At 40.2% G+C, this 25817-nt stretch overlaps 1 protein-coding gene and 1 long non-coding RNA gene across 2 annotated transcripts; both read right to left on the bottom strand.

Moving 5' to 3' along the window:
- Positions 1–836: 836 nt before the first annotated feature.
- Positions 837–25817, bottom strand: psme3ip1 (proteasome activator subunit 3 interacting protein 1). The gene is made up of 8 exons (XM_061772620.1): positions 25709–25817; positions 22640–22773; positions 22450–22548; positions 21304–21425; positions 15810–15949; positions 8383–8459; positions 3490–3699; positions 837–1212 (listed from the first exon to the last, which is right to left on the bottom strand). Exons 2-8 carry the CDS (start codon positions 22761–22763, stop codon positions 1208–1210), a joined length of 777 nt encoding a protein of 258 aa, XP_061628604.1. The 5' UTR covers positions 22764–22773; positions 25709–25817; the 3' UTR covers positions 837–1207.
- LOC133477651 (uncharacterized) lies at positions 15975–21273 on the bottom strand. Its single transcript, XR_009788441.1, has 4 exons — positions 21111–21273; positions 17354–17481; positions 17089–17105; positions 15975–15989 (listed from the first exon to the last, which is right to left on the bottom strand). It is a non-coding gene; the product is annotated as an uncharacterized LOC133477651 (long non-coding RNA).

Below are 25817 nucleotides of genomic sequence, written 5' to 3'. Positions count from 1 at the left end.
AATACATGACAGCTGTGGGATGCTGCTCTTCAATATGGGACGATTTTGCCAGCTCTGTGTTACAGCTTTGGATCATCCTGCATGTTACCAGTCACTGTTTACAAATGAACAAAGACCATATAACGCATGATTTTTTTGGTGTGTGTTGCAGATTTTGTAAATACTGTAATGAAACATGAGGGTTCTGTCACACTTTGATGGCATTATTTGAGAAAAAAATAATTCAGAATGTGCACAAGCAGTTTGTGATATACATACAGTATTAGATTGAGTGTCTATTCATATGATGTAATATGTATTGATAAGCTAAATATTTTTCAATGTTTTATGCTGTGCAGACTTGTGTAATTACACTTATTAAAATGTATATTGCTGTCTCTTTGATCTAAATGTGTTGCCCTCCATTTTGTAAAGTTGTCTGTCAGCACTCAGGTTAATAAACAAAACATCTGTTCTCAATTTCAGGTTGTTTCTCACTAAATTCATTGGTGCACCAGATTGTTTTTCTGTAAAGAATGCGTTTTGTTAACGTGCTGCAAAATGGTATCAAGACCCCTCAAAATTTGCTTAATAGCTCTTGAAAGGACAAAAAAGGCCCCAGAAATATTCATCAAACAACAAGACATTCAGTCAGCACATCTCTAATGAGAAAAATAAACCATTCCAACAACCAGTTGAAGCCCACCATTTTGTTTTAAAATTACAATTTCTTGGCAATATTGACAACTTTCAGGGCCCGCACAGGGCTTCAACAGGCCGGTCTTAAATATGGGTGAAAATTTCCATTGTATCCCATCAATGTAGATATATTAACAATAAACACACACAGTAAACAATTAAAACAGAAAGTTCTTTATTCCTCTTTGGAGTCTGGGGCAGGAGTAAACAGATGAGCGTATTCCCTGAATTATGTGACCTTGGAACAAATGACACACACATTCCATTGTTCTCCAACATAATTCTGAATGCATGGACCTAAAGAAGAGCGTCGCCTGCCGCATTTCACTAATCTGTTGCTGGTAGCTACAAAGGTGCGAGTCATGTGATACGCGAGTCAAAGACAGAAGTCTTTTCCTTCCTCCACAGCTGTCAATCACTTTTCCCACAGCCAAAAGCACAGCTTGCCGTCACTGTGGCTTGGTTTGGGAGGGGGGTGCGGGGGGATCGGGACGTCGTCAGAGAAGGCAGTGCGGGATTGCTTGCTTGGTTAAACTGCATGAAACGTGATTGAGGGAAGGAAGTGTCATGTTTGAGGGCCACAATAGGAAAAGCACAAATACAGTAGCTACACAGATTGAGTCCAATTGAAATGGTTGGTTTTCATGTTGCAATTTTTTATGACTATTTATCTCAATTTTGTCACAGTGCAAAATCACAGGAAACACGGAAAGCAGGGATGCACGATAACTCGGGGGGGGGGGGGGGGGGAGTCACACCGCTAGGTCCGATATGTTTAAAAAACTAGATCAACAACAACGAGCATTTTTATTCAGCGTCGCGCTACTTGCCAACATCCAGCTGCTTTTGCATTGGCTCCTGACAGTCTAGCACACAGGTGTCAAACTCAAGGCCCGGTGGCCAAATCTGGCCCGCTAAGTCATTTTATGTGGCCAGCGAAAGCAAATAATCTGTGTCAACTTTCATGATTCTTGCTCAAATTCTCATATGTAATAAATAGCATCATTGAGATATTGCAAGCATTTTCTGAACAATGTAATAAATAGTATCCTTGAGATATTGCAAGCATCTTCTGAATTATTGTTGAACAAATTATCATTGACTTCTGATTTCAAAACTAGGTATCCATCAATTTGTTGTGTGTATGTAATAATAACATGCGGTGACTAAACATTTATATGATTTCACAGTCAATGGCCTTCTGAGGGATACCGTGACTACAATGTGGACCGTGACAAAAATGAGTTTGACACAACTCGTCGAGCATGTGATCGCCAGCACTTGCTGAAATCGCAATCATCCAGTGACTTTGAGTTTGGAACTACAACGCTTGCGACCGGTTCCGTTCTTCGGAGCACAGCTCTCGGCAAGACCCAGCGGCCTACGTAGCAGCGGATAGTAGCTCACGCCAAGAGAGGAGCAAGCGGGGGCGGTTTGGCCCCATGCAAAAGCACGGCTGCCATGGTTGGCTAACAACTAAGGAAAAAGCTAACCCTGCAGAACGCTGCTCCTATCCATTTTCCTCTCCAACATTGGCTCATTGAACAATAAATTAGATCTACAAATGAAATTAACATCAAAACTCATAACAGCCCTCCTTTATTTGACGGGGCCAGCGCGAGCGCGCAGCCACTAATGACGTGCGTCTGGCGGCCTTGCTCAGCACCAACACTCACCCTGCCCCCGGCACACTTCGCCCAGGCACAAATTCAAATGCCTTTAAATGAACATGAATGATCGCCCGTTCTTATATATTTTTGTAAATATAAAAAAATGTATATTTGAACTGTATTATAGTATTGATTGCACAACACCAAGGTACATTTATACATGGAATCTCAACCTTAAATCAATAAATAGTGACAACAAGAAGGTTAAAGAACCAGTTTAAGATAAAACTATATATTACATAAATAAGAAGGGGGTCCCCACTCCAGCTTTCCATTAGTGTGGGAGTCCTTGGTCTGCAAATTATTAAAGACCCCTGTTAAAAACCACTTTAAAAAATGATATTGGTTATCATTTTGGAGAAGCAGCAGGTATCGGTGGGAAAAAATATTATCGTGCATCCCTAACCGAAAAGGTTTGTTGGCAGCCTGTTCTCATGATAATTTAGTGAGATTTGGTATGAAAGAAAGAAAATGCAGTTAGGAACAGGCCTTTGACTAAATTACCTTGATCGGTTATGAAGAAAATCGAAATCAATTAATCAGTTATTTTTAATGGAAGAATGTCTTTCTAAATATCCTAAATGTCTGTTATTACAGCAGAGTAGAGCTCCATGGAGGAGTTGTGCCATAGTGGACGTCCAGTCAGATGTATCTCAGGTTACCATATGTGACATGTTGACTTCTTTAAACAGCAAACAAGTGGAGTACTACCTCTGTTGGTTGCACCCAAATAGTGCCCTCCAATTTGCCTCAAATGCTTTAAGACACAATTAATCAACACTTCCACACAAATGACAACATTTTTAATTACCTATCAATTATTGGGCCCATCCCTAACAGCAATGTTATTGTTGCAGCTATTAGCAAAAGATTAAAGCTCAGAATGTTTGTGTAACGTTTTGCAGTAGTACTCACCATTGCACGACGAACAGTACCCATTCATTATGATTCACTACTAATTTCTTGTGAGAACGTGACTACTATAAACTGTGTGGTCAGGTATACTTCTAAGAAACAATGTAGTCTTTTGTAGGAGTGTGTGCATGTGTCACATTAACAAATACATACAGTGTGTGTGAAACAGATTATCTATAGGCTCTGCTGTGCCTTGGATACGGCAACATGATTACGTCCACGCTACCTTCGCTGTCCGAGCTGCTGTCAGAGTCGCTGCTGCCAGAATAATCGCACAGGCCTGGCAGGACGCCGATGCACACCGCTGCAGAGGGCAGGTGAAGCACAGCTGGACCAGAATTAAGGGGGGGCGATGGGTTCTTGGGTGTCAGGCCTGGGACGGCTTGTGGATTTTCAGCTCCCCCTGATCTTTGTCCTCCTCCTCCTCCCTCCTGTTCTGAACAACACAACTTACTGTCAAGACTGAGAGCTTCAGGTCAACATGGAACTCAGAAGACGGGTAGGCTGTTGAAGTGTGATTTTGTCCCTTTAAAATCATGTTATTAGCCAATAGAAACAAAGAAAATTGTCTGCTTTATCGAGTGATTCACAACTAGGGTGCCGGCACCATAGTGTGCCGAGAGGTATAATCTGTTGTGCTGCGGGAAATTATCCAACTTCACTTAGTTTGCCTGAATTAATAAAAAAATAATTTATTTATCAATAACATACCAGTACCATAATTTCTCATGTATAATGCACATTTTTCTCCCCCAAATAAATTCTAAAGTCAATAGTGCGCATTACACATGGGTATAGCAAAAGTGGGAAAATTCACAGTGAAATGAGGTATGAGTAGATACCGTAATTTCTCGTGTATAATGTGCATTTTACCCCCCAGAAAATTGTCAGAAGTCAATAGTGCACATTACACATAGGTATAGGGGAAATTGGAAAAAAACTTTCACATTTTATAAATATATGTCACCATCTAATGGTTATGAAAAAGCTGTACACTTTCATTCCAAAATGCCACCGCCACCTAGTGGATATAAAAAAGGTGTATCTTACACTTTCATTCCAATATGACAGGGGTATGTATGACTGCATATATGTACAGTTGTGCTCATAAATTTACATAACATGGCAGAATTTTTTTTTTATATAAATACGACTGATGAATGAACAACAACCATCAATTTATTTATGGTTATGTTTGGTTTGATGCTAATGCTTTTCTGAAATACGTGACAGTTTAATTTGAATCCCATAAAATAAAATTAAATGCGTTTCCCCTGGCCCTTCATGTTTTCTTTAAAGAATTGCACCCATCTTACAAATCCTGCCTGGGTAATCAAACATATATAAACATATATTTTCTCATTTACTACATAAAAGTAGGGCTGTGAATTTCAAAAGAGCAAGTAAATAAAAAGAAAGTATTACATGTTCAAATAAAGTGCTTAACTTCACCGGACACAGACTGCAGTCCGGCAATTAGTGATCTGTTTTAAAAGAGGTCGCCACGATCGAGCGAGCCAGAGCGAGCGGTTTAGCTCCTTTAGCCTTTAGAGTAATACGTTCGCTAGCCCAGGAGCTAAGGACCTAAAGCGCTTGCTCTGGCTCGCTCGATCGTGGCAACATTGTTTAAAACAGATCACTAACTGCCGAACTGCAGTCCGCGTCAGAAGCTCCATAGTCAAAAAAGAAGTTGGGTAAAAGATGGAGAAAGATCAGAAAATGAGCAATAAAGCAAGAAAACATTTGGAATAAAGGGTACTGAAAATGGAACGATCAGTGTCATTTTTGTTTGTACTTCTCAGTGGGACGTTCCCACTGGGAGCACTTTTTAAAAGTGCATATACAGTGACTGAAGTATTTAACACATCAACATTTTTCTCACTAAATATATTCTCTCATTGTGAAATGCAGCTTTACTTTTATTCAGTAAATGAGAGAACCTTATACAGTTGTGCTTGTGTTTGATTACCAGGGCAAATTATATCATGCTCGAATATCATAATGTCAGTGGCATTAAAAACAAAATCAACAATACTATCCTTTATTGTTTTTGGGAAAATAAATTGTCCTAAAAATATTTTATATTGCGGCAGGCCTCATCACAATAAATTGAGAGCAAGCGCAATGGATAAACACATTGTACAAACAGTATGAGAGTGTTACAACTGCAAAACTTAAACAGCTTCGCCAAGCTAAGGAGGACGCATATCAGAGCGGGGACAGGGCCCTGTATAATCGAGCTAGAAACCAGCTGACCAAAGAAATTAACATTGCAAAGAGGATCTATACAGCAAAGTTGGAAAAAAAGTTTAGCGCAAACGACTCTAAATCAGTCTGGCATGCATTCCAGTCGCTGACTAATTACAAGCGACGATCCCCCCAAGCTGAGAACAATAGCACACTAGCCAACGACTTGAATACCTTCTACTGCAGATTTGAAAAGGACAGTTTCACACCACACACCAACCCGGCCGCACCCGCGACCACAATCACACCTCTGACCTCTGCGTTAACCATCCATGAACAGGATGTGAGACGCATCTTCAAACAACAAAAGATTAACAAAGCGGCAGGCCCGGACCACGTGTCCCCATCCTGCCTCAAAGTCTGCGCGGACCAGCTCGCGCCAGTCTTCACTGAGATCTTCAACAGATCACTGGAAATGTGCGAAGTTCCATCCTGTTTCAAACGCTCCACCATCATCCCAGTCCCCAAGAAACCTGCAATCTCGGGTCTGAATGACTACAGGCCTGTCGCTTTGACATCTGTGGTCATGAAGTCCTTTGAACGTCTTGTGCTGGACCACCTCAAGAGTGTCACAGGTCCCCTGCTGGACCCCCTGCAGTTTGCCTACCAAGCGGACAGATCTGCGGATGATGCAGTCAACATGGGACTGCACTTCATCCTAGAACACCTCGACAGTACAGGGACCTACGCGAGGATCCTGTTCGTGGACTTCAGCTCAGCGTTCAACACCATCATCCCTGAACTCCTTTCATCCAAGCTTCTCCAGCTCAGCGTCTCACCTGCCATCTGCCAGTGGATTTACAGCTTTCTGACGGGCAGGACACAGCAGGTCAGGCTGGGGGAGGCCACCTCATCCACACGCAGCATCAGCACTGGGGCGCCCCAAGGTTGTGTCCTCTCTCCGCTGCTCTTCTCTCTCTACACGAACGACTGCACCTCAGCGAACCCGACTGTCAAACTCCTGAAGTTTGCAGATGACACCACTGTCATCGGCCTCATCAAGGACGGTGACGAGTCTGCATATCGACAGGAAGCGGAGCGGCTGGAGCTGTGGTGCGGCCGACACATCCTGGAGCTGAACACGCTCAAGACTGTAGAGATGATCGTGGACTTCAGGAGGCATCCTTCGCCACAGCTGCCCCTCACGTTGTCCAGCTGCCTTGTGTCAACCGTCGAGACCTTCAAGTTCCTGGGAATTACAATCTCCCAGGACCTGAAGTGGGCGACCAACATCAACTCCGTCCTCAAAAAGGCCCAGCAGAGGATGTACTTCCTGCGGCTTCTGAGAAAGCATGGCCTGCCACCGGAGCTGCTGAGACAGTTCTACACAGCGGTCATCGAATCAGTCCTGTGTTCTTCCATCACAGTCTGGTTTGGTGCTGCTACAAAAAAGGACAAACTCCGACTGCAACGGACAATCAAAACTGCTGAAAGGATTGTCGGTACCCCCCTACCCACCCTTGAGGACTTGCACGGTGCCAGAACTAAGACAAGGGCGTGCAAAATCCTCTCGGACCCTCCCCACCCCAGTCACCAGCTCCTTCCCTCAGGTAGGCGCTACCGATCAATGCAAACTAGAACTAGTAGACATTCCAACAGCTTCTTCCCTCTTGCAATCAACTTCTTAAACAGCTAACTTACAATTCCATTACAACAAGCTGGCAATTTTTTGACTTGAGTTCGTTGTCACATTTCTGTATTATGTATTACTCGTGCACTCACTGTAGTTGTCTCGCCGTGCTGCACTATTTGCATATAGTGGCCACTCATGCCAGAGTAGCATCTGCTCCATTTGCACACTGATTGAGGAGTATCTGTAACATTTGCACAACCATTGTCCCAGATTATCACACTACTCGTCACTTTAAACCGCATACACTCCTTGAAGTCTCAGTGCCCTTTGCACAATGGTCATTGCACCGGACTATTGCGATATTAGCCATTCGAACTGAGAACTCTGCATCTTTTTGCACAATTGTTGTTTGTTGTTGTTTTTTGTCAATGTCTTTATGTCTCCAAAGTGTTCTGTAAATTGACTGTCTGTTGTACTAGAGCGGCTCCAACTACCGGAGACAAATTCCTTGTGTGTTTTGGACATACTTGGCAAATAAAGACGATTCTGATTCTGATTCTGCTACAAATATGCACGATAGCGGGACCGCTAAGCACGAACCGTGATATAGCAGAGGATTACTGTATCTGCATTCCGTGATGATAAATTGCAGGGACTCAATGTTCCAAGGGCTGGGGCTCATTGTTTTCCATGACGTGCATCCCGGGACTCATATAGTCTCAAGTGTAAAATGATCTATGCATATAAATGTATCAATGGATAGAAAGTCATAGTTGCACATTACATACAGGAAGAAGTGTTTCCTGATTTTTTTGAGACAATTATGGGGGTGCGCATAATACTCTGGTGCGTATTATACAGGAGAGAAATGGTTTCTGTTCATCCATCTCTGCCAGATGCTCTTCCATTAGGTGACATAAGGCTACAATATACCCGTGTATTCACCTGTTGCAACTCATAAAACCTAACTCAAGGCTTCCTGCTACGATTTTGCAGTGACGTCATTGATCGGCTCAGCGAATGATGACAAAGCCGATCTGCATAAAATGCTAAATATCGACCGATACTGATCAGGCAGATCAGATCGGTGTAAAGTCTAGTACTTTTTATTTAGGGGTTTGCGATGAGTTCTTTTTTTCATGTCAAACAGATATCTTGGCTCAATAAAGGTTGGGAAACACTGCATTTATCTAATCTGTTATTGAACAACTGTAACCTCAAGCAGAGTTCCCACAAAATTGTTGAGACTGGTACACAAAGAGATATGAACACAGTTGTAGGCTTTATGCTGATGCCCACCTGTGTGACTGTCTCCATTTCCTGCTGCTTCACTTTCCACCTTCTGTTTCTTACTGCTGTCTGATGACTGGGAAGAACTGGTTGAGGGAAGAAAAGAGAGGTTTGGATGGAAAGCTTTCACTAGCCACCACTAAAAAAGTGCAATCAAGCTTGTGTACTTCTACAGAGCTTTATGGTTCTTTTATTATGTACACTGTAAACCTCAAATGTACAGCTGTAAAATTAGGAATTAAATTCAACTTTTGAAGAAATTGCACATTGCATGAGATTTCAGGATGCCTCACTCAAGTATACTATTTAGGTTTCTTTGTATGACACAGCGTAGAAATGTTTAACTTACCTGACATGTTTCAGCAAACTCATGACCAACCCTCTGAGGAAAGCAACATACAAAGAAACCTACAAAGTATACTAAGACAGTATGAACATTATATACCTCACTAAATACAGCATAAAATTAAGATAAATTAACTTAAAATATATTGTTGTATGGTAAAGATAGTGTGCTATCGAGTTTGTTTTACAATGATTAACTTTTATTTACAAAATAATGTGTTTTATTGCATGTCATTTGTCATTACCATTTAAGGTTGAAAAACTTTTATTCAAACCACAATTCCAATGAAGTTGGGACATTGTATAAAACAAAGAACAGAATATAATGATTTGAAAATATTTTTCAATCTATATTCAAGTGAATATACAACCCCAATTCCAATGAAGTTGGTATGTTGTGTTAAACAAATAAAAACAATGATTTGCAAATCATGTTCCACCTATATTTAATTGAATATACTACAAAGACAAGATATTTAAGATATGCTCAAACTGATAAACTTGATTGTTTTTAGCAAACAATCATTAACTTAGAATTTTATGGCTGCAACACGTTCCAAAAAAGCTGGGACAGGATCATGTTTACCACTGTGTTACATCACCTTTTCTTTTAACAACATTCAATAAACGTTTGGGAACTGAGGACACTAATTGTTTAAACGATCAACAAAAATACCTAAATGATCATAATTCCACAACATCGAAGCCCACCGTGGCTAAATATTTTGTATTTAACCATCAGATTTAGTAGATTGTATTTACATGTTTTCGAGTCAATAACTTTGCCAGTGATGTTATCCAGTTTATTTAGCAAGTACATTTATTGGCAAATATCATAAATTGTTGATACAGTATATTTTTTTACACACGATGTAACTTGAGTAGAGGGAGAGCCTATTAAACTGTTGGACAGATTTGTATTACAATACATGCTGAAACAAACACACAAGGAATTTGTGGCCGGTAAGTCGTGAACTACAGTAACAACAACAAAAAAAACACTATTACAAAATGTACAGGACCCTTTCCAAATAAATTTGAATATCATGGAAAATTATATTATTTATTTCCATAATTCCATTTAAAAAATTAAACTTTCATAGATTATAGATTCAGGGCCCACAATTTAAATACTTTCAACTATTTATTGTTCATTTTACATAATTTGGGCTTCCAGCTCATAAAATCCACAATCAGGCATTCAAAAAAATTCAAATTCAAATTCAAAAAATGTTAATACTGTGAAGAAATCTGCCCATATTTTGCAGGCTATAAATGTTTTAAAGTGAGTGTCACACACTAATCATCTACCAAACTCAAAGCACCTGCACAGGTTTTGTCAGGTGTCATTACATTGCTTCAATTTGGTTGAATTGTCTCAGTTGGGTTCAATATGGGGAAGACTGCAGACTTGACAACTGGCCAGAAGACCATCATTGATACCCTCCATAGGATGGGTAAGCCACATTAGTTCATAGCTAAGGAGGCTGGCTGTTCACAGAGTGCTGTGTCCAATCATATCAATGGAAGGTTTTGTGGAAGGACAAAATGTGGCAGGAGAAGATGCACCACCAAAAGAGATGACTGTGAGCTCCAGCGGATTATCAAACAGAGAAGATTAAAGAGTGGAATGAGGTGGGAGTCACAGCTTCAAAAACCACCACATTCAGACGCATCCGGGAGATGGGCTACAACTATTAGGTTCCTCAGGTCAAGCCACTTCTGAGCCTGAGCCCAACGTAGGAACCGTCTCAACGGGCCAAGGAGAACTGGACTGTCGGCCAGTGGTTCGAGGTCCTCTTTTCCGATGAAAGTAAGTGTGCCATTCATTCGGGAATCAAGGTCCAAGGGTTTGGATGAAGACGGGTGAAGAACAGAACCAAAGTTGCTTGAGGTCCAGTGTGAAATATCCACAGTCAGTCATGATTTGGGGTGCAATGTCCAGTGCAGGTGTTGGTAAATTCTGTTGTCTTAAATCCAAGCTCACCGCAACAGTCTACCAGAAAGTTTTAGAGGACTTCATGAAGGAATCATGAGGATCTGTATGGAGATGCAGATTTCATCTTTCCACAGGACCTGGCCCCTGCCCATACCGCAAGAAGCACCAAAAGCTGGGACAGGGTCATGTTTACCACTGTGTTACATCACCTTTTCTTTTAACAACATTCAATAAACGTTTGGGAACTGAGGAGACCAATTGTTGAAGCTTTGTAGGTGGAATTCTTTCCCATTCTTGCTTGATGCACAGCTTCAGCTGTTCAACAGTCCGTGGTCTCCATTGTCGTATTTTACGCTTCAGAATGCGCCACGCATTTTCAATGGGAGCAGGTCTGGACTGCAGGCAGGCCAGTCTAGTACCCGCCTTTTTTCCACCTGTCCCAGCTTTTTTGGAACGTGTTGCAGCCATAAAATTCAAAGTTAATGATTATTTGCTAAAAACAAAGTTGATCAGTTTGAACATTAAATATCTTGTCTTTGCATTGTATTCAATTAAATATAGGTTGAAAATGATTTGCAAATCATTGTATTCTGTTTTTATTTATGTTTAACACAACGTCCCAACTTCATTGGAATTGGGGTTGTAATACAAAGACATTTAATTTTCAAACTGATACCGTTTTTTGCAAATATTCGTCCATCCATCCATGCATTTTGTGAACCGCTTTGTCCCACTCATTTTGATGCCTGCAACACGTTACAAAAGAGCTGGGACAGGGACATGTTTAAAACTGTGTTATATCACCTCTCTTTTTAACAACACAGCAATAAATAAAAACAGAATACAATGATTTGCAAATCATGTTCAACCTATATTTAATTGAATACACTACAAAGACAAGATAGTTAATGTTCAAACTGATAAACTTTATTGTTTTTAGCAAATAATCATTAACTTTGACTTTTATGGCTGCAACATGTTCCAAAAAAGCTGGGACAGGGTCATGTTTACCACTGTGTTATGTCACCTTTTCTTTTAACAACATTCAATAAATATTTGGGAACTGATGACACTAATTGTTGAAGCTTTGTAGGTAGAATTCATTCCCATTCTTGATGTACAGCTTCAATTGCTCAACAGTCCGGGATCTCCGTTGTCGTATTTTACGCTTCAGAATGCGCCACGCATTTTCAATGGGAGCAGGTCTGGACTGCAGGCAGGCCAGTCTAGTACCCGCCTTTTTTCCACCTGTCCCAGCTTTTTTGGAACGTGTTGCAGCCATAAAATTCAAAGTTAATGATTATTTGCTAAAAACAAAGTTGATCAGTTTGAACATTAAATATCTTGTCTTTGCATTGTATTCAATTAAATATAGGTTGAAAATGATTTGCAAATCATTGTATTCTGTTTTTATTTATGTTTAACACAACGTCCCAACTTCATTGGAATTGGGGTTGTAATACAAAGACATTTAATTTTCAAACTGATACCGTTTTTTGCAAATATTCGTCCATCCATCCATGCATTTTGTGAACCGCTTTGTCCCACTCATTTTGATGCCTGCAACACGTTACAAAAGAGCTGGGACAGGGACATGTTTAAAACTGTGTTATATCACCTCTCTTTTTAACAACACAGCAATAAATAAAAACAGAATACAATGATTTGCAAATCATGTTCAACCTATATTTAATTGAATACACTACAAAGACAAGATAGTTAATGTTCAAACTGATAAACTTTATTGTTTTTAGCAAATAATCATTAACTTTGACTTTTATGGCTGCAACATGTTCCAAAAAAGCTGGGACAGGGTCATGTTTACCACTGTGTTATGTCACCTTTTCTTTTAACAACATTCAATAAATATTTGGGAACTGATGACACTAATTGTTGAAGCTTTGTAGGTAGAATTCATTCCCATTCTTGATGTACAGCTTCAATTGCTCAACAGTCCGGGATCTCCGTTGTCATATTTTGCGCTTCATAATGCGCCACACATTTTCAATGGGACACAGGTCTGCAGAGCTATAGAACCTACCTATAGAAATTCAATTCCACAACAATTTGTCCAAATTTGTCTGACTTTTCCATATTTTCAAAATTTTGTCAAGAACATTACCACGGGACAGCTATTACAGTATATTACGTAACAGGACAAAAATAATTCTGCATACTGTGCAATTGCACAACATAATCATGATTCTATAATCGTAATAGTTCATAAACTGTGGCTTTAATATTTGTTATTTTAATGTTTTTATTGCATCAACCTTGTAATGGAAGATGCAGTTACAGCCCTGAATCAAATTATGAGATTTCAACGTGCCATCATCAAAATTGACCTTCACTAATTCTGTTTTGAACAATGGTTGTAAGTCTTAAATCAGATCTCAAATGTCAAAATTAAAACTCAGCACTATTTTTCAAACAAACTAACATTGCTGATAGATTGAATTGGATAGTTTATAGTGGGTATGCAAAATATTCAGACCCCCTTAGAATTTTCTATCTTTTTTATATTGCAGCCATTTGCTAAAATTATTTAATATCTAATATTAATATTAAATATATATATTGTAATATTATATTTATATCGCTGCCTCCTAGTCTTAGTAAAGCTGTGTTCGCCATCTTTCATCCATCGCTCCCACGCCGCTCACAACTTCACTTTGAACGCCCTGTTTACACGGATGTCCAGCGGTTTGTCAAGCCTCCCGAAATGATGGCAAGCTCAGAGTTATTGCACTCAGTCGAATGGTGACTCTAGAGACGCTTCTCCCGGCTGTTCTTTGTTCATTAATCCATTGCTCGAGTTGGTCTTCCAACTTGGGCCACCTCGCCTTGTTTCCGTGAAAACTCAGCTCAGTCTTCTTGACTTGGCAAAGCTCGTTTTCCTGCTTCCTCCACTTGCGAACCATGGATTTGTTGATCTGGAATTCTCTCGCAGCTGCTCGATTTCCATGTTCCTCCGTGTAACTAATAGCTTGCAGTTTAAACTGTGCTTCGTAAGAGTGTCTCTTCGTAGGTGCCATTTTCGGGGGTCCTTAGCCAAACCGATGCACATACCGGAACTATATACCTACTGGGGGCGTGTCTTTAAGCATCCTCTGTCACGCGCACCCTTCCCTCTTTACGTCCGCATGCTGTCCTCAGTCACGTCCGCCTTCCTCTATATAAGCAGCGTGTCGGCAGGAAATGCTCCCAGTCAGTCAAGCGGAGCGCTCATTAACGTCACACAACAACATTTATAGATTTTGGAACTCGGTGCACACATAAGGCGCGCCACTTTATAACGGGCCCCGTCCATTTTGGAGAAAATTAAAGACTTAAGTGCGCCGCCTTATGGTCGTGAAAATACGGTACACACAGAACCCCATATTGATTGACATTTTGCAGATTTACTAAAAAAGAAAAACTGAAATACCACACAGCCATAAGTATTCAGACTCTTTGCTGTGACACTCATATTTAACTCTGGTGATGTCCATTTCTTCTGATCATCCTTGAGATGGTTCTACACATTCATTGGAGTCCAGCTGGGTTTGATTATACTGATTGGACTTGATTAGGAAAGCCACACACCTGTGTACATAAGAACTTATACCTCACAGTGCATGTCAGAGCAAATGAGAATCATGAGGTCAAAGGAAATGCCTGAAGACCTCAGAGACAGAATAGGGGCAAGGCACAGATCTGGCCAAGGTTACAAAAAAAAAAAAAAAAAAAAATTCAGCTACACTTAAGGTTCCTAAGAGCACAGTGGCCTACATAATCCTTAAAAGGAAGACGTTAGGGACGACCAGAACCCTTCCTAGAGCTGTCCGTCCGGCCAAACTGAGCAATCGGGGGAGAAGAGCCTTGGTGAGAGAGGTCAAGAAGAACCTAAAGATCACTGTGGCTGAGCTCCAGAGATGAAGTCGCCAGATGGGAGAAAGTTATAAAAAGTATAAAGTCAACCATCAATGCAGCCCTCCACCAGTCGGGGCTTTATGGCAGAGTGGCCCGACGGAAATCTCTCCTCAGTGCAAGACACATGAAAGCCCGCAAGGAGTTTGTGGAAAAAAAAAAAAACACCTGAAGGACTCCAAGATGGTGAGAAATAAGATTCTCTTGCCTGATGTGACCAAGATAGAATTTTTTGGCCTTAATTCTAAGTGGCATGTGTGGAGAAAACCAGGCACTGCTCATCACCTGTCCAATACAGTCCCAACAGTGAAGCATGGTTGTGGGGGTGTTTTTCAGCTGCAGGGATAGGGAGATCTGGTTGCAATATTGCCCCTAAACGTCCTCTGTCACCTGTTCACCTGTGGAATGTTCCAAATGTGTTTATTTTAAGTATTCCTCAACTTTCCCAGTCTTTTATTGCTCAGTCTCAGCTTTAGTTGGAATGTGTTCCAGCAATCAAATTCAAAATGAGAAAATATTTAGTAGTAACGTTCATCATTTTGAAGATAATCTTGTCTTTGTAGTGTATTCAATTGAATATAGGTTGAAAAGGACTTGTAAATAATTGAATTCTGTTTTTATTTACGTTTTACACTACACGTCTCGACTTCATTGGAATTGGGGTTTGTAGTTTTACCATATTACTGTAGTAAACTCACTATTTCAATTGTATGACAGCTAAGAATGTGAAAATTATTAAATTGTTCTCTGCAGAGTTAATAAATGACAGAAATCAGCAACACATTTCTATTTTTATGATTTCCTATGGTTTTGGAATCCGAACAAATTGGAAGTTGACCAGTGCAACAGAAAACATTCTATTAAACCTTAGTGATTCCAGCCTAGCTGTTTTTTAGTTCAGTTTTGCTCTTGAGAGGGTTCCAGTTCCAGCAGGTGTTTTCTTGTATGCAGCAGTAAACAGTCATAAACATAGAGGCACAGTGGCCAGCAGTTGAAAATATTGGAGATCTTGGCATACAATTTAACTCAGTACGTAGTGAGCTAAGCAGTGACACTTTTTTTCCATTTTCCACATTAACAAATATCCAACGCACATCTACATGTGCCATGTCCACTGCATTGGGCAACTGTTTCTAAACAACATGTTTAACAAGGTGCCTTCATGTCAAGGTTGTGTCATTGTGCTGCACCCAGATGACTGATACCAATACTGTAAGCAGTCAATGTTTGTGTTGGTGCATACCTGCGTCTTTTGACAGCACCAGCCAGTAAATGGGCCTGAGACAAGTGGCTGGTCCTTTGCTCCACCACTGATTGTTTAGCTGTTGCCTTCTTCTCAGACTCTGGGCGGCTGTCAGACGACACTTGCTTTGCTACAGCACTGTGACGGTACAGAGTTAAGCTCAATGAACCTTTGCGAAGCCTGAGGAGGGAGCAAGAAGTCACATTCTAACTGCTGACATCATACCATGTGGCAGCTCTGATAGCCTACCAGCATTAGACTCCAATAAGTGGAACAGTTCTGAGGGGCTAAAAACAGGACTGGGAAGTGACCACAGGAAGCAACAAGTGACATAGATTAGGCATCTAAAACAGGCAAAGCAGGAGGGCATAGCTCAGGGGATTCACATTTGGGTCTACACCATGAAATCACTCATACACACACACATTTGGGTCTTGGGTGTATGACGTTTACATGAATTCTTGTGAGATGGCCATAGCAGCAAGACTGCTTGAAATGGCAACCTTAGCTACCACATGACGATGCAGTTTCCAGGACACCCCACTTTGTTGCCATCTACAGACAAACCTTCCTGTCACAGTGGATGTCTACTGTGGAGATGGAAGAAAAGATAAAGAGCTCAGAGGTAAATTTACAAACCACAGAGCATGGTGGACATGCAGGACAGTCATATGGTGCAGGACATACACTTTGATGTTACATCAAGGAATTACAGCCCCTTTCCATTCTACCGGTTCTAACCCCAACCAGCCTGGTTACGCCCTGTGTGGTCGCTTTTCCATTACACTTATTCGAGGCCGGGCGGTGACAATGGCACCTTTCCTCAGAACCTCCTCCGACCTGGCTCTAAAACGCAGGCCGAGAAGGGCCGTGACATCACTGCCATTTGATTGGCCAGTGGATGTTTGTGTTCCTGAGTGTGGTTTTCATCCAGGAATAAAAAAATATTATCCCGCCCCAGTCCCTCCCACCTTTGATTGGTGCCCGTTGTAATGGAAAAGCAATGGCGGCCAAGCTAAGCGAGTCCAGGGCCGAGCGGGGCCATGCCGTTCTGGAACTTGTAATGGAAGAGCGCCATACGGGTATAAAATGTTTTGTTCTGGTACCATCATATTAATTTGCATGCTTCCTCTCTCTAGATTAAAAAAAAGAATCCTGGCTAATAGCCTGTTTGACTTGAAATGCAAAAGAGATCTCTATGTGTCGCAATAGAACAAAGAAATACAGCGTGGGTCAAGATCACTTAGCTGAAACAAAAAGATAAAAAAAAAAGTCTCACCTTAGCCTTGTATTACTCTTATACAGTGGGGCAAAAAAGTATTTAGTGAGCCACCAATGGTGCAAGTTCTCCCACTTAAAAAGAAGAGGCCTGTAATTTTCATCATGGGTATACCTCACCTATGAGACACAAAATGAGGGGGAAAAAACAAAACAAAAAATCAAGAAAATCATTGTCTGATTTTTAAAGACTTTATGAGCAAATTATGGTGGAAAATAATTATTTGATCACCTACAAACAAGCAAGATTTCTGGCTCTCACGTACCTGTAATTCTTTAAGAAGCTCCTCTGTCCTCCACTCATTACCTGCATTAATGGCACCCCTTTGAACTTGTAATCAGTATAAAGGACACCTGTCACACTCCAAACTCCACTATGACCAAGACCAAAGAGCTGCCAAAGGACACCAGAAACAAAATTGTAGACCTGCACCAGGCTCGGAAGACTGAATCTGCAATAGGTAAGTAGCTTGGTGTGAAGAAATCAACTGTGGGAGCAATTAATAGAAAACGGAAGACATGCAAGACCACTGATAATTTCCCCCAATCTGGGGCTTCACGCAAGATCTCACCCCATGGGGTCAAAATTATCACAAGAATGGTGAGCAAAAATCCCAGAACCACACAGGGGACTTAGTGAATGACCTGCAGAGAGATGGGATCAAAAAGTAATAAAAGCTACCATCAGTAACACACTATGCCGCCAGGGACTCAAATCCTGCAGTGCCAGAAGTGTCCCCCTGGTTAAACCAGTACATGTCCAGGCCCATCTGAAGTTTGCTAGAGAGCATTTGGATGATCCAGAAGAAGATTGGGAGAATGTCATATGGTCAGATGAAACCAATATACCTTACCTTTTGGTAAAAACTCAACTTGTCGTGTCGTTTGTCGTGCAACAAAGGGTATATAACAAAGTATTGAGATGAACTTTGGTTATTGACCAAGTACTTATTTTCCACCAAAATTTGCTAATAAATTCCTTTAAAAAAATCAGACAGTGATTTTCTGGATTATGTTTTTCCTCATTTTGTCTCTCATACAGTAGGTGAAGTATGAAAATTACAGGCCTTGCTCATCTTTTTAAGTGGGAGAACTTAACACAATTGGTGGCTGACTAAATACTTTTTTGCCCCACTGTATGATTATGTGTGACATTTGAGGTTTAGTACTACAGTAATCCAGTTGAACAGACATGTTTGAACACCCCACAAGTTGGAAAATTTGGAGCTCAACAACTATGGAACAATATGCCTCAAAAGTAAAACAGAACTTGGTGTTCAATCATTTTTCGAGACTTCATCTCATTAAAGGAACTCTCTAAAGCTGTGAACATTGGCACTTATTCCATAGTTCTGGACTGAAAAACGTATGTCTGCAGAAAAAAATCCCCCCAAAATAGACTCAGTAGTAATTTTAGGCTTGTTTTATGATGACATATTTGCTTTTCAGCCAGATCTTGGCCCACCCACAATTAAGTCCAAACCTGCGTGAACCTGCTGATGTCGGCAGTAGAAGACGAGCGCATTTCCTTATTAAACTAGTACCGGTATGTCTTTTGCAGCATAATTGTCGTCAACAATGATAGTCTGGATGTTTTTTTTGGGTGGGACAATAATGAGTGAAAACAGTGAGTTTAGAGACATTTGAGTAGGATTGCTTTGTAAAATAAATAGCTGAAATTCTTAGTTTCAGAAGGAAGGCTGCTGCATGAGGGAAGCCTTGTCTAGATTAAGTTCTGCCTATATACATAGGTTTTGTCTGCTCATCGTTATATTTATTGAATCACTCAAGACCTTTGGAAAAGAGTTTGGGAAAATGACATAACACAGGCGTTTGGTCATGTGATGAGTTAAAAGCTTTTTGCACGGTGCGGTTGTCATCGTGAACGCGGTTGTCGATGTGCACAGCTAGACGCAGTGCGCGTACCATTTTAATGACAGTAAAAAATTTGCAATGTTTTAACACATTCATTTAGAGATTGAATACAATTTTGGGGTGCCGTTGTATTGATGTGAGTGTGCACATGGTATGCTGTATGATAGCAATATAAGGTATAATACCAACTTAAAGTGGTGTTTGGAAACTCAAGTGAGAGGGCATTTATTTATTTCCTGAAAAGTTGTCATTCTTGTGGTGAGGGGATTCTCCCGAAAAAAGATATATAAAACAAATACCACTTCATAGTATCGTGCATTTCTTTGTCCACATGGCTATGCAGCGAAGTTGGTCACCAGTTCCGTCACTGATGTCACACCAAGACATGGCGGCATTATCGATTTTGGCAATGAAAAAGGGGCATTCCCAGGGCAATGAGTTATTTACCAATTGCTCCGAAACCAATTGATATTGGAAATGACTATCAGCTTTATTTTCTAGGTAAAAAAAAAAACAAAGTTGTTAGTGAACTACACAGTAGGCCATCTGGACGCTATAGGTCCTTTAAGGATCTAAAGGAATAATCCATGACGCGTTTGTTTGCTTTTGCTTTGTCTTTTTGTGATGCTACAGTACAGTATCAGTGATGGGAAAAGGTGAAAGTTCAATGATAACCATAAATTGAATTTGGCAACTCACAATACAGCAATCTGTACAAAACGACACTTGCCCGTTTGCCCCCATTACGTGCCCTTCAGGAGTCTTCAAAAGCGTGAGCCATTTTACTTTATGGGGGTTTATTGAATGTTATGTTTACCTAAGAAGCAAAGGTTTCATTATGACGAAGTCATTATTTTTTACTTACGACTTTGGGGGTTCCACTGTATGGTGAAATTCAGTATGTAAACATAGAGTCATGACTGCCAAGATGTAGCCCTCACTTAAAATTACTTCAATGCTTGGTGAGTGCTTGTTTCCCATTTAGAGTAAGAAAACTGACAAACTGCTTCCCAAAGACAGACAAGCAAGCAAATGAAGTGACACTGCAGTGAACAAAAAGCTGCCGTCATACTGCATTGGCGGTAAATTAGCGGATCAGAGATGTAACGGTAAAGTCGGCATTAGGGATGCACAATTTATCGAAATTTAATCGTGATCGTAATTTTGGCTGCCATGATTAAATGAGCCTGAATGTTGGCAATTTTTTGCATTTAAAATGCAGGCACTGCTACATATGAAAAGTGCTTCATTTGCAGCAGTGCCCGCAACCTAGTCAGCCACACACCAGAGGGGCGAACGTATTGTTAAGGGTTCATTAAGCTCTGGCACTGCGCTTCAGTGCCACCTTCAAAATAAAAGCCTAAAAGAGCATTGATGTCCAATGTAGTAATTTATGAACGTTTTATTTTGAAGTTGGCCCTCTCAGCACGTTGTCGCGGAGGCGGCATGTCACAGTAAGACACTATTAACAATCGTTGTAACGGCTGCCTTGACTTCAACTTTTCGGCTGCAATGAAAAAATGCCGGGAGTAAATAGTGAGTGGAATCACAACTTTCGGGTTCTTTGCAGTTTGTGACAGTCCAATGACTGACCAATGGTGAAGCAGAAATACTGAGACGTACCCTCCTCCTCCATTCACTATATTGACAGGGATTTTCAAATGAAAAGTCGGTGCTTGCAGTCTAATGCTATTGCATTTTATGCATTAACTGTATTTGCGTCCATTAAGTTGCAATCTGTGATTGCACTTTGTAATTCCCTATTTATTCAGTTAGTCCTTGGTAAAGTAAATTTTTGGGGGGTACATTTATTTTTTTTAATTATTATGTATCATTTATTCTTATTTTTAGATTCATTTTGCACTGAAAACTGTTCCATATTGTTTGTTGAAAAGTAGTGCTATAATAAAGATTTTTCCCGAAAAATGAGGAATAATCGTGATTAATAATCGCGATTACAATATTGGTCAAAATAATTGTGCAGCCTAAGTTGGCATGCATTCGCTTGGCATTCACTCCTAATTCGCCATGTGGCAACATCAGCGCGACAGCAACAGTTACTTTCAACACAAAGGAGTATGAGGCGTGAGTCTCGGGTGTTCACTTTACACTGCTTACACGATGGTGGCAATCCACCTCTGTTACTACCTGGGAAGATGGCAAATTCCCGGGTCACCTCAAAGCCCCATCTTGGATTGGTATCTTATACACAGAAGAGAGAGCAGGTAAAGGTGGAAAAAGTCATCTCAGATGACTACTGTGTAAAGGGGCTAAAATAAGACTACTGAGTTAGCCATACTGGCACTGATTAAATAAAATGTTGGCATGACCAAAAGGATATTCTGTATTCCAATAGTTCCTGTTTCTCTTCATCCCTGCGTTGCTTCTCCACCAGACTCTGTTGCCGGGAAACCTCATCCAGGAAGCTGGTCTCATCATCGTCCAATCCCCTCACCATGTTCTCTGTCGCCATGGAAACAAAGCTGCTCTAAGAACATTGCAGCAAAATCATGGCATTTTGTGGAAAAAAAGCATTACAGACTGTTCAAAAATACATTCAGGGAACCTTCATGTAGTGAAAACCACAAAAAGGTAATAGCTTGAAGATGCTCAAAGACATTACAAGACTTTCACAATATTGACCTGTGTTTGCTGTAGAGAAATATATTTAAACTGGTATTATAAGAACAAACTCAGGCGTTAATTTTGCATAGCATTCCTCATTTGCAATGCTATATCCAATGATATCATTTGTATCTTACATGAACCTCAGAATATATAATGTGCTTGTCTGTTTGTTCCCCTTTGATTGCATCCAACTTGGCTGCATTTTTTTTTTTTTTTTAATTAACCTGGCCTTGATTTGTCAGCATTACTATTAGGAATGCATCAATTTGAATGAAAAGTTGGATTGACTTATTGATCGATTGACTGACTATATTGGTTTGCCTTGGCAGTGGCCGGCTGGATTGCTTTGTACCCAGAAACCTAATTTTTGTTGCGAAAGCATATGCTGCAGCAAGGCAATTTTGATTGACATTTATGTCAGCGACATTGCAACGCTGTTCATCTGCAATTCAAATTCCAAATCACACCAAAGCCTGTTGCCGACAGTCGGCCACTCATGAAAACTAGTTGCAGAACCCTACACAGTGCATGAGAGTTCAGTCGTGTTCTGCCACATCTCTCAGTGTGCGGCAGGCCTTAGTTAAAGTGAAGGGAATCATTAACCTTGATTCTAAATAAAATTTTGCAAAAAACCCCACACACCTCATTTTCTTCTTTAGAGGCAGAAGAGGAATTTCGCAACCATCCCAAGCATACATTTAAATCAACTAAAGAATGGCTTCACTAGAAGAATTGTATTAATTTATTTATGTAATTATTCTACTAAACATCTTTGGGCTTATCATCTTGAAAAAGTCGCAGAGGGAAGACAAACGACAATCGATTGTAGAACATTTAAAAACTAGACATTAATACCCACTGAATTTGAATTGCTCCTCAAATTCTTCTTGCTTCTTGTCTCTCTGCTCCTGCAGACGCTCAAAGAGTGAACGCGAGTCATACTCTTCCTCTGGGGCCTCTGACGAAGAAGAAATGTATATTCACAGCTGTAAATATTTAGAATTGATCCACATGAGTCTTTTGTTTGGAATTTTTGTAGGTGATCTTACGCTCTGGGTCATCGGGCTTCCGAACTTTCTCCCACTCCTCCTGTCTTTTTTTCCTCCTCTCATCAAGTTCTGCTTGCGAAACAAACTTCCTGGTGAGATCAACACCCGTCCCTCCTCCTGCCATTGAAACTCACCTGTAGAGGAGTAACATCACACACATAATTCAGCTTTTGCTCTGGCCTTGAACACTGACCAAGTGGTGTCCAGGACTTTCAATATAGGGAAAAATTACCGTAATTGCTCGTGTATAATGTGCACCCTTGTATAATACGCACATCTAAAGTTGACCTCAAAATTCTAGAAAACCCTTCGACCCATGTATAATGCATTTTTTCAATGCATGATTTTGCTTCTACCCATATGATCAAAACAAAGTATTATCTGTATTTTGTTAGTTTTGTTCAAATAATTATTCTGAAGTTAAGCACTTTACACGTTTTTCTTAAATTTGCTCTTATTTTGAAATTCACAGCCCCATTTTTATTTAGTAAATTAGAAAACACACAGTTGTGCTCATATGTTTGATTACCCAGGCAGAATTTGTACCCATGTATATTGCGCACTATTGACTTTTGACAATTTCTTTGGGTAAAAAATGCGCATTATACATGAGAAATTACAGTACACCGCAGAATACACAGCTCAGTAGTTCAATGAGGAAACGTCATCACCTCCTGTACCTGACGTGTGAGGCCGTGATAGGCTGGGGGCCACAATCTGGCTGAAAATCTATTATTTTATCAGAAAACAATCCTAAAATTACCAGCACTGAGTCTGTTTTGGGGGCTTTTTTTCTGCAGTCATAATTAGTAAGTCCAGAACTATGGAATAAGTGCCAATGTTCACAGCATCACAGTGTCCCTTTGAGGTCCATGGATGAGTACACTCTTGAGCCACACAAGAAGGACAGCTTTGCAATACTAGTAGGGAAATTGCATGTTACTAGTGAGGCAAAACTTCAGTAGTTGACAGCTGCATGCTACTATTACTACTAGTGACAAAGTTTTACTAGTTAAAGGATCTCAAATAAATGCTCAAATTGCTTTATTTGACATTCAGTCCAATGTCCATGTAGTAGTAGGCTAGTATGTACTATCACAACTAGGGCACACAAGCAGAATTACTTAAGTACTAAATGCCTTCCACTAATGTATGACATTTCTGCAAACTAGTAGGACATCTTCGGCATACCAGTAGGACGACCACGTTACTAGGGAGGCAAAACTACTAGTGGTGGGCAATTGGGTGCTACGAGAAGCCTAGTGAATATCATGGATATCAAATACTGTAAATGGTTAAAGGGCATTTATCATTAACAAACTATTTATGAAAAACACTTCTGCAACATTTCATAACACAACAAAATGAGAGCAACTATGGCAACTGAGTGTGCCTTTTTGTGATGCGTGATGACGTGTTCTATATAGCGATGGGACAAACAACACTGGTGCGTCAGCACTGTGCCGAGCGCACAGGAGTGAAACCCGGTATTGGTGCGTGTAACGCTTTAAGGGGAAAAAAAACAATAAAAAAATAAATACATAAATTAAAAAAAAAAAAAAACACGTGACCGATACAGGAATTGTCGTTTGGATATGCCGCGCCAAATTATCATAAGGAAACTAACTGTGTCGACATGTTCCGGATTTGTTGGATGCAGTTTTGCTGTTGCATTTGGGATTTTTGCTTGTTCAACAAACTTCATGGATCGTTCGAAGAAGTTTTCCCCAGTCTGGAATAATTTTGATCTTTTGACGCCAAAAGGTAAATATTTTTCTCCTTTGGGCATTGTTGGCTGTTAGTTTTTTAATTACATATGTTTGTACTCTTTTCTGGTAAGAGGTTTGAATTGTTTTCAGACAAATTTTTATTTTCTTGTAGGTGAAGTGTCAGCTCTGCTCCACAGAGCTATCTTACATCATTAAGAGCACTTCAATGCTGAGGCAGTATAGAGCTCGAAATGGCAGATACTCGTCTGAGTACCCCACGTATGTTGAAATTCTCACATAAAATTAGAATTTTCCCAAATAGTTTATTACACAGAAAGGGCTGTGTGTGTGACTCTATAATAATGATTATAAAAAATTATAGTCCTTTAATTAGCTTTTAACAAAATATTTCCTTTTGGCTTGCAGTTCCTAACAAGCAAGCAGTGGATGAGGCTGCGATTTTAAGCACATTTTAAACTCTTCTCATAAAAAAACAAATTGAGCAAATGAAATTATACAATGATGAGATCATATTTTAAGTAAAGGACTAGCAATTAAATATTTCACAGGCTGATGTTGGCTTTGCAGCATGTAAGCTTTTCAATCTTATTTTCATTTTGTTTAGCTGCAATGATTTTAGAACTACTGCAGGGGTCACTATTTAGTGACCAACATAGTGGCAATACAGTGCCGTCAGTTTGTGTAGTGTATCAATACATTCCATGAGGTATCATCATCCCATCACTAGTTCTATAACCGCTGCGAGCCGTTCGAAACCTCGAAACCACGTATCAGTTTATCAGTTTTTATGGCAATTGGCTTGAACCGTGGTGCTTACAGCTTTGGCTCCCCCGAGCGGACATCTTTTGCCCCTACACATTATACCTTAAATACAATTTGGTGTTTGCATTCGCAAAAACGAGTTACGAAAAACATTCAGGAATCATAACCGAAATTTAAACCAAGGCAGTGGGATTTTCACTCATTTATTTGATTTCGTTTTGACTTTCAAGGCCTTATGATATAAAACAGCATTAGCTGGTAAATAAGCTTTTTTTTTTCTAAAAGCGGAGGCAAGGAAACGTTCACTGTCTGAAACCACATTGAGGCAATCTAAACCAAACTATTTGCAAGTTAATTCAAATTGTTTATGACTACAAGCTGCAAACATACAGTCGTCTTACGTGCAGCTATATAGCTAGTTAGCTTCTGTAGCAATCAGACAAGGTGTTGTCACTTTAAGCCAAAAATAAAGCGTGTCATATCGAGTCATGCTGGTGCAACGTAAACATGACACTTATTTAATGCGTGTCGCCGACCACATAAAACTAGTAGGTAATTTTACATCCATTAAACTTACCAAACAAGGCCTGACGATAATATGAGCAAATGACGTCTGTGTGTCACGGTGAAGTTGGCTCGTTGCAACCGTCAACATGTGACTATAGTTCCGACCTAATTAGTGCCAA

The sequence above is a fragment of the Phyllopteryx taeniolatus genome, chromosome 5 (genome assembly GCF_024500385.1).
Source record: "Phyllopteryx taeniolatus isolate TA_2022b chromosome 5, UOR_Ptae_1.2, whole genome shotgun sequence".
In the NCBI taxonomy this organism is placed as follows: domain Eukaryota; kingdom Metazoa; phylum Chordata; class Actinopteri; order Syngnathiformes; family Syngnathidae; genus Phyllopteryx; species Phyllopteryx taeniolatus.
The sequence above is the reverse complement of the archived record's forward strand: the minus strand, read 5'-3'. Positions and strand labels throughout refer to the sequence as shown.